Raw genomic sequence first — 14,323 nt, forward strand, 5'->3', positions numbered from 1 at the left:
GCCCGAAGTTACTCGAACACAATCCAAGAAGGCATCGCCCTGATCCAGAATTTATGGAGACGAGTGGAAGAAATGCGTTGGTACAATTTTTAGAGTTCGCTATAAAGGACACATTGCTCACATTTTTATGTTTTTCTAGTTATAATGTCTACTTTTAGGAGAGCCCAACATGTAGGTCTTTCAGTCGGGATAGGTCAAAGCAATGGCCGTTAACTGGAGAAGACCACTGATTTCTAAGGTTAGCTCCTGCAGAGGTCTCAGTGACCAACAGGCCTTCCCCTGCTAAGGACTGACTCCACGGTGAGTGTTCCGCAGAGAACCCGCGGCCTCCTGACCGCCAAGGGCGGCCGCTGTCAGCCCGGGGCCAGGGTTTAGGCACCAAACAGGACGCACAGGCTGGCGGGCTCCCTGCGCGGGACGCGCCGTGCACGCCTGCCGGTCCTCACTGAGCAGCGCTTACGTATCGTGGCTCGTGACCTCACCACCCGGTAGCAGCAGTAAAGGGTCAGCAGGCCCATCAGCAGGATGACGCACACCCCGGTCGTGAATCCCGCCTGTTCGAGATAAAATGCAGAACGGCACACACGTCACGTCAGAGCAAACACTGACGCCGCCCTAAATGATCATGATAAAAACCTGGTAAGCAATTACGATAAAAACATTCCACTTCATGTAAATTAAGTATTATCATCTGCTCTCTTTTAAAAAATTGATGTAGATTTAGTAAAACCGCTACTGCAAGACTCACCACATAAAAAGAACAAGAATTCAGGCTAAAATTATGCTGAAAAATGACATTACCTGCTTGATGCCCCAAGGAATACTGAGTATCGAGGTCCCCATCATGGTATTCCAGATCATGAAGCTGAAACAGAGCGGCAGCGGGGGGAGGGGGCGTTACTCCGCAGACGCTTTCACTGGGACGGAGAGCCAGCAGCACCCCACGCGCTCGGGCTCCGTCCCGCTGCCGACGGCAGGCCCACTCACATGGTCACGAGGCTGCTGTTCTTCCCGGACCCCTCGGAGCAGCTCTGGAGTTTGTAGGCGGAGCCCAGCGGGCTGTACACGTAGCGCTCCTCCGGCGCCGGGACCACGTGGTCTGGGGCAACCTGTGAAACGGACACGCAAACTCAGGGCCGGCAAACGCCACGCAGGGTGTCTCCTGCACGTCCGAGCGTCATGAGCAGACGACAGACACATCCCAATTAACACACACAAGTTCTCTCCACACACAGTGAACGCCTGCAGGAGCGAGCACCTGAGGACTGGCCACCACGAACTCTTCATCCGAAAGGAGGGGAGGCCCTGGCTACGCGGCCCCCACGCTCCTCTCCTCCGTTTCGGGGAGCGGAGAGGGGCCGGGGAGTCCGAGGTCAGGAGGCTCCGGTGGAGCCTGGCCTGCGCTGGGGGAACTTCCAGAACGAGGTGGGCACTGGACTCTTAGTGAGGTGGTCGACCCGGGGGAGGGGGAGGAGCCCCCACTGTTAGGGACGCAGGAGTCGCCAGGGGAGAAGGAACACTGTGTGTAGGCCACTCAGACCCCGCGGTGGCTGAAGGGAAGCGGGGGCCAGCGCAGCTTAAGGAAAAGGCAACGCCAGGATCCTTGAGGATGGAGGACGCAGACCAGAGGGAGGAGCCTGCAGAGGAGGAGGCAGAGGGAAGGATGGACGGGGGCTCTCACCACAGAGCCCGCCCCCTCCGTCCACGTCCTCCCAACTCTGCCTCCCTCTTTCGCAGGAAAAGTAGCTTCCTGATGGGATTCCACCCATCCCCCCGAGAACAGTCCTTTGGAAACTGGGATTCTCCGAAAATGATGATGGATAAACACCTTCATTAAAAACGGTCGTATCCATTGCTAATTTTAGATCAACTGTGTATGTGCTTGGATACACCAGTCACCTCACAGCCCGGTCACAGAGGGGCTTCCCGGGGGTGCCTGCTCACCGAGTGTCCCGGCAAACGACACACAGCCGGCCCGGCCCGGCCCGCCACGGCTGCCTCCACAGGCGGAGCCTGCAGGCGTCTGACCAGATCCGAGATGCTGGGCTCCTTCTGCTCCCAGAGGCTGACCTAGTCCTGGTATGAAACCAGGACTCATCACCACCACGAATGGAAAGGCCTCGGGAGGAACAAGTGAAAAACTGGGGGAAATCATCTCCTCCAGAATGTTCTGGAAGCCCGTCTTTCGGCTACACACAAGGTCGTAATGCCTCCCAGTGCTTAGCGTGAGCTCTCCACCGAGTGACCGCCCAGCCCTGGCCCTCAGCGGGCTGCAGAATGCTGCTCCCTTCCCGTTTGTGATTACTTAGAGAAAGCCCTGTCTTTTCTCCCAGCACGCCTCCGTGGCTCCTTATGTTTGAAGTTTCTGAATATCTCAAATGTGCTACTGCTTATAGGCAACCAGTTACTTAAAACAAATGTTTTTGATCCTAAACTAGCAATACAGATCTTAGGAGATTAAGAGTCAGCCACCCCTGGCCCGTGGCCCCGTGGCCTCCCCCCGGCGCCCCCAGCACGGGGTGAGCAGCCTCTCCCACAGCAAACCGCCCGCTGTTGTCAACACGGGGAGACGGTCTCGCGTGCCAGGCCCCGCAGGAATGAGCCTGCGGGAGGAAGACGTGTACCAGTGAGCCACGGTCTGACTTCCCATGACACCACCCTTGGAACGTGACCAGCGGAGTCCAAGCCCGGGAGCCGCCCGGCTGCTGCTCACGTTCATCCGACGCGGCCCCAGGCGGTGGCGGCCTTACCAGCGCCTGGTCTGCGGGAGCCGTGAGCCGGCTATAGTAGTGGATCCGCTTGCTCATGGCCGAGGCGCGGTCGCTGACCCTCTGCACCACGTCGCTCGCGCCGACGATGTTGGTGGGCTCCACGTGGAAAGGCCTGCGGAGGGAAGACGCTTGACAGAGAACATCCTGGAGGCAGAAGACAAGGGCGTCCTGCCCGCGTGGGGGACGGAGGCGCCGGGCCAGGCTCCCTCCCACGCGGGCAGGAAGCGCACAAAGGGAGCCTTCTCCAGCCCAGCTCTGCCCACGACGCCCGGCCACCGAGCTGCCTTTTAAACTGAAGACAGTCAGCGGCCGAGGAGACAGAACAAAGGGCTCCACGCCGTCGTCAGAGAGAACAGAGCAGCTGTCAGTTTCCAACCATCAGACTCAGACACAGCTCGGCATTCTCTCTCGGAGCTGCTGGCCCTGAGTCAGAGGAACGGTGGACAGGAACGTCCCTCCTCCTCTGTGCCGGGTCACCCCGGGACCAGCAGCTCCTGCCACGTGGCCCGTGTGCCCAGGCTGCGTGACCCACCGTGCCCTGCGAGGCCGACCCCGGGGACCGGCCGGGGGGACGTCCAGACGCCAGCTCTCACGAGTGCCGCGCTCTGCTTTGCCCGGAATGCGATGACACACCTGACTCGGCGAGCTCCTGCTCAGGCCCTGTCCCCAGAGCTCAGACTCTGCGTGTCAATCATCACTTCTGTCACTAGCCCTCCCGGGCCTCCCTGAAACCCCCGCCTGCGCTCTACGCGTCCAGGGGTCCCCTTTCCCCAAGGAGGCCAGGCAGAGGCACGGAAGGAGCCCTCCTCTGCGGATGCCCAGGCCCCCGTGGCACCACGGCCTGCACCCCACGCTGCCGGGAATGTGCCGTTTCAGGAGGGAAGACCAGGGCTTTGTCACTGGTTCCGTGCGACTTCCCTGCACGCTCGGCTCTGAAGGACGCTGACGTGTACAGAAGAAGGGCCGTCATTTCTGAAGACACCGCCGAGCTGGCCTTGTGGGGAACACGTGGAGACCTAGTGACTAAAGTCTAATTTCTGCTGCTTGAGAGAAACAGCGGGAGAGATGTGAGACGCAGTCTTGTCTCTCTGGTTAGCACAGAATCTCCGAATCTCTATTGTTCATCCCCCACCAGAGCACTCGGATACGGAGGGTACGTTCTACTCTAACCCAGGAAGAGCCCTCACCAGTGCCAACGTGGGGATATGAGACCGCGGGACCTACTCTCTAAACTGGCAGAGAAGCGAAACGAGGCGAATGGTTTCCATAAACCTCACGTGGACAGGAGAGGAATGAGGGTCAGAAGCGGAACACACCGGCCTGCTTACACATCCGTACCCTGAGAAAGCCACCCCCCTCACAGCATCACGCTGTCTGCGTAATTTAGACCAGGACTGTGACACTCAGCAGGACTAAGAAGCAATGTAAAAACATTATGTCTGCCCGGCTGGTGTGGCTCAGTGGTTGAGCGTCCACCCATGAACCAAGAGGTCGTTGGTTCAATTCCCGGTCAGGGCACACGCCCGGATTGTGGGCTCGATCCCTAGTAGGGGGCGTGCAGGAGGCATTCGATCAGTGATGTTTCCCTCTCATGGATGTTTCTATCTCTCACTCGCTTCCTCTCTCTCTAAAAATCAAAAGAAACATTTAAAAGACCTATGTCCGGGAGACGTGTGATCATCCCTGGGAGCTCACGCCCAACAGGGCTCCCTTGTTCTGCAGCAACGACACCCCAAAGTTCAAGGGGGGATTACAGCTTCGATGTTGCCTTAGCGCGGGGACTGGGACCAGCCCTGGCGCACCAACGGGACCAAGGAGCGCGGCACCGACAGAGGGACAGGGACGTTCTCCTGCAGCCGCTGCTGCTCTGAGCCGTGGCGTCAGGTCTGCCCTGGGCTGCTTGTGGCCGGCCGGCCGGCAGGCAGGCAGATGTCGGGGGCGCTGCCTCGCTGGCTGCCCGGCACCCACCGAGCTGCTACCGGTACCCGCTCAGTGGGCTCCGGTATCTGAGCAAAACGACTCGGAAAGTTTTCCTTTTCCAACAGTTTTCATCGAGACGCTCTGTGCCTGTTCACACAAATATTTGGGCATCTTTTCAAAACAGATTCTCAAAAATATACAACTCAGCATATTTTAACGGAATTATTAGAAACAGATGCTTAGAGCTTCATCTCACAGAGCAAATATAGAACTTGTATGTCTAAACTGAACTTTCGCTGGATCTGAACACACTTTTAAAATGAATCGTTCTGTCGGGAGAACACTGTTCGGAAGAAAGGACTTGAGACGCGGGCCTTCATTTGCCCCGTTTCACACGACGGCTTCCTCCCCACGGTCCTCCCACCTGCACCGAGCCCGGCTGGCCCACCGCAAACAAGTTACGGAATTTCGCATACAAGTCACATTCGTCTCGCATTCTATTTATGGCCGCGCTGCAGAAAAAATGCGTTTAACCTTCAGCAAGATTTAAAAAATAGTTTAACTTATGACTCAAAATCCCACATTTCCATTTAATATCCTTGTAAACAAAGAAGCCTTATTTCCACCCAACGCCTTTTCCGGGTCCCACAGCTTAAATTCCTTAGACATTATGGCTCTTCCATCTGCCTCCAGCCTCCTGCCCACCAGGCTGCCCCTCTGAAGTTTAGGAGCAAGCACGACCGGGACGGGTCACCCTCGGGAGCAAGGCCCTGGGCTGAACCGCCCTTCTCGCACACGGCCGACGCCCAGGCACCCAGCACCTGCCGACGGGGCCGGGCGGTAAAGAAAAAACCGAGAAAGGGATCAAGGATTCAAAAAATATCAGGCCAATAACCACACACAAAACGGCCACGTGCTCGCTGCTCCTGTGGGGGCCGGTGGGTCTGCCGGCGGCTCTCAGGCGGCAGGAGAGAGCTGAGCAAGCGTAGTACCAGTCCCCGCTGCGGGACGCCATGGGACCCGGGCCTCCGCTGGTGCCCACAGGACATCCTGGCACAGAGCACGGCCCCGCACCTCAGCCCACGCTGTCCCCAGAGGCCCACCGCCCTCGGCTCCTGCTTCCACGACGGGTTCCCAAATCCATCTCCTTCCTGCAGGTTCACACCAGTCCTCGTGTGCACAGACCTGCCCGCAGCCACTGAGCGTGGGAACGGGGCGGCCCCACGGAGGGTGGGGACTGACCAGCGATGTCAGCAGACACTGGAGGTGATTGTTGAGTGAGACCGACGCGGAATTCACGTGAGTCTGAACTACTGTGTGGCAGTTAAACGCTTTTCAAAAATAAAGGCATATCCAATTATTACTGATGACATTATAAAGTAAAGTTAAAAGTTTTAACGCACTGTTAATAAGTAAAAGGTAATTTATCAAGGTCAATTATGACATCTTACAATTTTAAATGCGCATTTTCACGGTTCACGACGTACACAAGGACACATACATGACCTCCAGTGCACAGGCACGCGCACGCGGACAGGCACCGCACTTACAGACGGTCCCTCTCGCCCGTCGCTGTGAGGGTGGCCTGACGCACAGCGCACGCCGACGCCGTTCCTGACCTCAGAAAGCCGGCGGCTGCTCCGCCGAGTCCGCACCTTCGTCCGTCACAGCGCGTGGACAAGAACTCCCTGATCGGGAATCTCAGGCCAGGACTCTGCACTAAGTAGACTTCTGCTAAGAATGAATTTCAAATTCTTTTAATCAAACCATGCCTTCAAATTTTGGTTTTAAAAATGTGTAAGTTGTGTTAATTCTACTGTCGTGAAAACAAACACTCTTCTCTGATGGCTACAAAGTGACGGGCAAGAGAAAGGCGAGGGTTTTGTGTTTTGTTCTTGCTCTCAGCCTAGCACGAGGCTGAAAGGATAATGGAAACGCAAGGAACACATGGGTCCAGTTCAGAAGCACCTGTAGGTAACACCCACCCGACAGGTCAGCTCCCCGGCCGCCGCGAAGCAGCGGCCCCGCACCGCGGACATCGGTCCATCCGGGAGGCAGCGGCCCGCACCGCGGACATCGGTCCATCCGGGAGGCAGCGGCCCGCACCGTGGACATCGGTCCATCCGGGAGGCAGCGGCCCGCACCGCGGACATCGGTCCATCCGGGAGGCAGCGGCCCGCACCGCGGACATCGGTCCATCCGGGAGGCAGCGGCCTGCACCGTGGACATCGGTCCATCCGGGAGGCAGCGGCCCTGCACCGCGGACGCCAGCCCATCCGGGAGGCAGCGGCCCGCACCGGAAGTGACACTCAACCAAGAGAGGTCGGGATGTGGGAAAACTCCCCCGAGGGCACGTTCTCCACGAGGCTCCTCCTTTTAGCCAGTGGACAGGAACGTCAAATAGATCGCAGGCCGTCTTATCTTAATTAAACACAGCCAGTTAAGATGACCAGCTGGATGTTTTGAAATAAAGAGCTTGTCTTAATTCTAAGTAAAGGGTCGGCTTCCGCCTGCAGTATCGTGCCAATTATTACTCTCCTACACAAATCTACCAGAAGAATTTCTGGGAAAAAGTAGCATTTCAAGTTTCGTAACCTAACTATTCCCCATTTTTTGAAAAAATTGCCAGGGAGAAGAACAATGCCCGGCCAGCATTTTAACTAAAACTTCCTTTCCTAAAAAAAACTGGAGAGGCAATGAAAAAGGTAAAGAATTCAGTAAGTCTGTGTAGACTAGAGATCAAAGTTACTTGTAATACATATATGTGAATCTTCCAATGAACACGAAAACTGCTTTCTTCACGATCTGACTCCAGTTACACAGACATGGAAAACACAAAAAATAAAACTTATCTGCTCTTTAAACGGACCCCCAAAGAGAAAGCCCTTTCCTACGCCTTCCACCGTAAGGCAGCCTTCGGAACCTTCCGGCAGCTCTCCGGCCAGGAGCGGGAGCGGGAGCGGGAGAAGTCTGCTTTGGCCCTGGGGACACAGCGACCAAGGTCACCAAAGGGCCCCCCGGGTGACCTCGCTCTGCAGCAGCGGACCAGCGTCCGTTGGCAGGACTCCGGTGACCGGCAGCCCCGTCCCAGATCACAGACCAGACAAGGAGGGCCGGAGCCCAGCGGCCACCTGCCCGACAGCGGGGTCCCCGCAGCTCATGGTCACCAGCGACCAATACTGGTCACTGTCACTGGTTTCTTACCTTCGGTCACTGTGATTTCTTAAATTTTTTTTTAGTTCCAGAATTCCATTTGCTTCTTTTTTTATCCAACAAACATTTCCCATGAATTTGGTTCTTGAGTATGTTTCTCGCCAGTGCCCAGTGCTCACCTTATGCTATAAAGTCTATTTCTGGTCACTCCGCTCTCTGGATTCCCTGCCGGTCTCGATTGTGCACCGTCCCCCCATTCCCCTCCCCCCACCCCCCACCCCCATTCCTAAGCACGGGTCCCGCTCCTGCCTGCCGGCTGGTTTGCTGAGGCGCCGGGCCGTGTGCTCATGAACATTAGCACGTGGAAAGGAGCATGAGGAGCTGGACGCCGAGGGCGATCCTGTCTTCACAGGGAGGGTTCACATTTGCTTTGGGAGCCAGCCCGAGGTACTCGGCGAGTCTAGAGTCCCTTCGCCCGGTTTTGGGGACGAGGTGAGTAACGCTGAGCGGGGTCCCGGCCATTCTACTTCCAGTTCACGCGTCCTGAGCTCACAGAGCTTGTCTGGGGCCTGTCTCCCTCTGGCCTGCAGGGCTGTGGGAGCTCAGGTTCCCAGCCTCGCGGGGATAAAGGAGTCAAGGGGCTGCAGGTCCCTGCGGAAGTGCGGAACCCCTCTCTGACCCAGGGCTCACTGTCCCTCTCGGTCTTCCCAGCCCCGTGGCTCTGAGCCGGCTCAGAACAGGCCCGGCCAGGTGAGCAGGCGACTGTTCTGAGCTAAAGGCGACCGAGCCCCCGGCGCCTGGAGGGCTCTGGTCAGCCCCAGGGTTGACTTTCCTGGCAGAGCAGGTATCTCATCAGGGAGCATCTGGCTCCCCTCCCAGGCCCCAGGCGCGGGACCTGTCCCCAGCTCCGGTCACCTGTGCCTCAAGGTGACTTCCTGTCTCCGGCCTCTCCTGGATGTGGGGTCTGCCTCTCATGTGGGTGAGGCTCCCACACATGCGTCTGTCATGAAATGGGGTCACTTTCTCATGTTCATCTCTCAGGAAGCTCTAATTACTGGGCCAGCAGGCAGACGCCAGAGGGGAGAGGGAGGGTCTCCCTCCCCACAGCCAGCTCTCCACCCTCTTCCTCCCAACCACACACACTGCTCCCGGCCGACGAGCACCAGGCCAGCCAGCGCGGCCAGGATCCCTCCGAACTCAGGCTTCTCCAAATACTGCGAATGAGGAAGAGGAGGGGGAAGAAAATAAACCACAGCTGGTTCGTAGGCAAAACAGAAACAAACAGAATCAGACAGAGCACAGGCAGCCGGCGGGCAGATGGGGTGCGAGGGGCAGGGAGCAGACATCTGGGGAGAGGAGGGAGGTATGTGAGGATCCGAGAGGACAGGTTCTGCGGAGCAGAGCTCAGATCCCACTCCGTTGTCACATCTCCGTGTTAAAGCCTCTCGAACCCAGGCCGGGCTGTCCCCTGGAGCCTTTAGCAAAAGGAGTGACACGGGAAGGTAATGGGAAACAGGGAGACGAGAGTGGGAGGAGCAGCTGCAGAGAGGCGCCCACGGGGCAGGGCAGGAGGAAGGCCTCCCCAGTGATTCTGCCCCTGGAAAACGGGGTGCAGAGAGGAGCCCCAAAGCCGAGGCTCCGGGGGTGGGGGGGTGGGGGCCTGGGGAATGGGAGAAGGAGGAGTTGGAGAAAACGGAAAAGGGAAGCTCGCAAACCACCCAGCAGGCCTGTCCCAGCGGTGTCGCCGGCAGCAGGGCCGCCCAGAGCCGGGAGGGCACGAGGCGGTCCCAACACCAGCTCGGCGGCCACCCAAAGCCTGGAGACGCGGACGCCTGAGCCCTCTCCCAGGGCTCCGCCACCGGCAGCGCTGTCTGACCTTCCTGCGAGCCTCCCCGCCCCACTCCTCACTCGCCCAAACCAGGGAGGCGCCGGGCGGGCAGCGCCCGCAGAGCGAGAGGGACTGCAGTTTGCAGACGCCCCCAGGGCCCAGGCGATGCTGCGCCGCCTCCCGCAGGGACCGGCCCCTCCGAGGTGTGCGGCTCCCGCCCAGTGTGCAAGCGCCTCAGTGATGTGCGTGATGTGCGCGGTGGCGGGACCCGCTCCGCCACAGAGGGAGGGAGAGGGTGGCCACCAGCCACCAGCTCAGCAGCAGGTGCTGTTTCCGACATTCGGTTAAAACAACAAGCAGGCCCGACAGGACGGCCTGCGCGGAGCCCACGCAGCGACCAGCGGCCTGTGGCGGCATTTCCCGCCCAGGAGGCCGCCCTGCCCGTCAGCCTGGAATCGCCGCCGGCCCCGGGGAGGCCCCCGCCTGCCGGAGCCCGGCCTTCCCCGAGGGCGCCCTCCTGGCTGCAGTCATTTGGGCCCTGACAACGACCCCCTCGCCGTGTCCCTCCTGAGGACAAACCCTCCCGTTGGGCACAGCTCCTCGAGGCCCTTCCAGGGGCGCCGGAGGCTGCCTGGCCACGAAGCTGGTAAAGCCAGTCAGTTAGAGCCGCATTCCACTCAGCGGGACGTTGTCCTTGAGCAGCTCGACAGTTTCCCAAAGGCGGCTGCTGCTCAGGCGATTCCGGGAGCAGGAGGGCGGGGGGAGGGGGAGGGCGTGTTGTTTTAACTGTTTGGTATGATGGCAACGCGCTACTTCAAATTCATCATTTCACAGATACGTGAAGATGAGGCTAAAGTGACCCTAACTTTTAAAGGTCAATAACTAACAAGTACACGAAGTTATACTATGGTCCGGGCGGCCGTGGGATGGCCCCCGGCAGAGGGTCACTCAGAAATGACGCGAGTTCTCGAAACAGCTGCCTGAGCTGGTTCTTCCAACGGGAGATACATCCCCTCGGGGTGTCTGACTTATTTACGTGCGTAAAGTGAAGTCGCTCATGTTTTCATAGAAATAACGACGTTTTAAGGTACTCCCGCATTTTTTTTCGTCAGACAGCGTTTTCAACATAAATCGTTTCATAGGCAAATTCACATTCAATGCTGCTACGTCCGTACGGATATTTGCCTTCCTGAACCCACGCTTACCCAGGTGGCTATGCCGTGATGGTCAGCCGTCGCCCTCTCCTTCTGTCAAGGTTCATTACAGAAAACAGATTTCCGTGTCATCTCCAGGGTCCAACCCGTCCTCTCACCTCCCGCCACGCCCTGCCGTGGAATGTGGGGTGACGCCCTGCATTCTAGTGTCACAGAGTCCATCACTCACCATAGAACTCGGAGCCGGGCTCTCCGCCTTCCTCACGCCGCGGCCCTTAACACAGCTCCTCAGGCTGTGGTGACCCCCAGCCATAACATTATTGTCGTTGCTACTTCATAACTGTAATTTTGCTACTGTTATGGATCGTTATGTAAATATCTGTGTTTCCCGATGGTCTTAGGCGACCCTGCTAGCGGTTCTCAACCTGTGGGTCGCGACTCAGGGTGACCGCGTTGAAGTAGCAACGAAAATAGTTTTATGGTTGGGGGTTACCCAACATGAGGGTTGAGGCATTAGGGAGGTTGAGAACCACTGGTTTAGAGGCTTCAGAGAAATCCCCAGCATCGCCTCAGCGTCCCCTCCGTTCTTGTCCTCCCTGACGTGGGAATATACCAATGACAGTGACAAGATCTGCGATCTCCCATCACGGCCGCCTTACATGCCACTGATAAATGCCTCATGCGATAACCTTCACGCTGCTGTCTCTAGCTGCAAGGAAGAATAAAACACTTAAGGCCATCACGTGCCATATAACGACGCTGTGGACAACGACGGATGGCGTAGATGATGATGGTCCCCAAAGGTTATGACGGAGCTGAAAGGTTCCGCTCGCCTAGTGGCATCGTAGCCAGCATGTGATCATAGCACAACACGTTACCATCGCCCGCAGTGCTCAGCCCGGGACATGCTGGCCAGGCTCATGGTCCAGGGGCGACAGGCTGCACCAGACAGCCTAGGCATGCCGGGGCTGGACCGTCCAGGCGTGCGCAAGGGCCTCTGTGACGTGTGCACGACGCACTTCTCAGAAGCCATCCCGGTCGTTAAGCGACACGTGACTGTGTCTGGAACACAGGAAGGGGATATGGAGACTGGCTCACACCCCCCATCCCCTCCGGGACTGTAATGACTGCGACCCTTAACAAAATCAGGGCTCTGCGGGCAGGGACCAGGTGAGCTTGCTGAGCTCATCTGACGGCGTCTGCCGACCCCCCCTCGGCTCTCAGCCTCCCTCTAGGCCGCCACGCTTCCGCCCCCGCCTGACCCTGCAGAGTCCCATACACACACGGTGCTACGTTTACTTCATCCACTTACTTCTTACCCAACGGCGGTGGTCTGTACACACCGCCCTGCGCTCCCCTTCGGTCACCTAACAGAAGAAGTTGAGGACTCGTTCTATTTTGATACGTAATAAAGCCACTTCCTTCTTTCTAATGGGTAACAAGATTCCATTGCATCAGCCCTACAAACAAGGACCTTCTGGTCATTTTCAGTCTTTGGCTCTTATACAAATATCGCGCTGAACAGCCGTGCACATGCGTGAGTTGGCACTGAGCACGAGTGCTGGGAAGGAAACTGCCTGGTACCCAGCGCAGTAACAGCCGCACCCCTCGGCTGTCGGTGCAGCCTGCTGCTCCTGGACGAAGCCTGTCCAGCATGTTACCGGGCCGAGCACTACAAACGTTCGAATTGGCTGCTGGCAATTTGGGGGATCACATTAAATTTATGGGTTAAATGTGAAGAGCAGGACGGCCCATTTCAGTCTTCCCACTGACAGCAGAAAAGGCCTTTCGTTCCACGTCACAGTTTCTCACTCGCGCACACACGTAAACGTTTCTCAACCATGGCTGCAGCGCACGATCCAGGACTTCTGTCGGCCTCTGGGAGCCAGTAATTACTCCTGGTGGCATGACAGACAAGTGTCAACCCCGGTCACGTCAGTCACCAAAACACTTGAGGACCATTTAAGGAAGAAATATGAGCCCTGGTGTTGTTAGAAAAACCTTTGGTGACACCTCCTGGGAAGATCAGGAAAGTGCAAGCTTCAAAACCACAGGTGTCAGTGATTTGGAAGAAAATTCTTGCAAGAAATGCTACATTATCAACGCTCTTAATGGTACAAAGAACCATTTTGTATGGAGGGGGTGGGGTGGAGTGGGGAGGACACCGATTTCGATGACTCCAAAGAGTGATTTGGAAGAATCGTTCCAAATGAGGAGAATCAGAATAGTAATATCTTAGCTGATATACTGTTTAGATTTTCATTTTTAGAGTTACACAAAAGATATGAACAGGATAAAGTGCCAAATAAGTCCAAGAGTTCCTTCAGTAAATAAAAAACAAAACAACACAAAACTAAGCCTAAGAGAAGATTGCATCAAAAGTACTGGCCACAGCTTATCACTGATTCTAAGTTGCACTGTGTGTGTATATAGCATCGTAGCCATCATGCTATCACATACACACACACACAGTGTATATATATATGTATACACACACACACAGTGCAACTTAGAATCAGCATCTCAGATTTGAAGAAATCCTCAAATCTTACTTTAGGTCCCTCAGTAGTATTTCAAAGTTTCTCTCGTATTGATTTTGCATGTTCTTAAGGCTATTCCTATGTACGTTATCTCTTCTTCCGTTACATTTTTTCATCAGAATGCTATTTATTTTTTCCTATTTAATAAATAGCCACCTGACTGAATTCTCTTACTATTTATAACAAATTTTCAGGGCATTCTTTTGGGTTTACCAAGAATGCAATGAAATAAGTTTAAACTGAAATCTTAAACTAATGTGCTGGAATTTAAGCCCCATGAAGGTCAGGATTGTGTGTTACTTTCAGTGTTCTATGCTCAGCACCTAGCATATTACTAAACTATATCAATGCTTCTTCATCAAACTAACCCCTCCCCACAGAGATGTGGAGTTTAGCTGAAAAAGTCAAATACAAATGAGGAAACAGTATTCAGGATCTTACAGATCCCGTCAGAAACTGGGCATTTTATAACTAAAGCTCTACATGTTTGGTTATAATTAATTCTATTTTAATAACTAAAAAAAACCTAATTATGAAACAAGTGTTTTACTTTCAACACTCACCTGTTGGATCTTAGATCTGATGACTCAAACTGGATATTCATGGGCCCAGGATGAACTTCATGGTCCGCCTCGGGGATGAGAAGCTGCCTGGAATCACTGTCCAGATCTGCCATTTCCTCCGGCTCCCAGCAATGCAGCGGTCAGTCCTAGATAAGTCAGAAAAGATGGATCATTTAAAGTTTAATTAAAATTTATTCCACTATTAAGAAATAATACGTTTGCATGCATAAGAAACTGGAAAAATACAGGAATCTGCTGCAGATATCTTAATGCAGTCTATGCCTAAAAGACATTTATTTTATCAGAAACTTGAAGTTACTGCTTATTTTTCAGCTTGCTAAAAAATAAGTGGACCGATTCCTTTCCAGGAATAAAATAGATTTGGCTATTTGGA

The 14,323-nt window shown here is 55.4% G+C and overlaps 1 protein-coding gene across 4 annotated transcripts in view; it reads right to left on the reverse strand.

Annotated features, from left to right (window-relative positions):
• SLC38A9 (solute carrier family 38 member 9) overlaps positions 1 to 14,323 on the reverse strand; it is a 37,537-nt gene that overhangs the window by 20,597 nt on the left and 2,617 nt on the right. For all 4 annotated transcript variants that reach the window (XR_013814869.1, XR_013814870.1, XR_013814871.1 and 1 more), the window contains exons 2-6: positions 13,930 to 14,075; positions 2,751 to 2,883; positions 988 to 1,109; positions 802 to 865; positions 461 to 554 (exon numbers count right to left, since the gene is read on the reverse strand). Coding sequence is in view for 1 of the 4 variants with exons in the window: in XM_079795259.1 (XP_079651385.1) it covers positions 461 to 554; positions 802 to 865; positions 988 to 1,109; positions 2,751 to 2,883; positions 13,930 to 14,042 (526 nt within the window). In the remaining 3 variants the exon portion in view is untranslated. The remainder of the gene's footprint in view (positions 1 to 460; positions 555 to 801; positions 866 to 987; positions 1,110 to 2,750; positions 2,884 to 13,929; positions 14,076 to 14,323) is intronic.

Source organism: Cnephaeus nilssonii (genome assembly GCF_951640355.1).
Source record: "Cnephaeus nilssonii genome assembly, chromosome: 2".
Classification (NCBI taxonomy): domain Eukaryota; kingdom Metazoa; phylum Chordata; class Mammalia; order Chiroptera; family Vespertilionidae; genus Cnephaeus; species Cnephaeus nilssonii.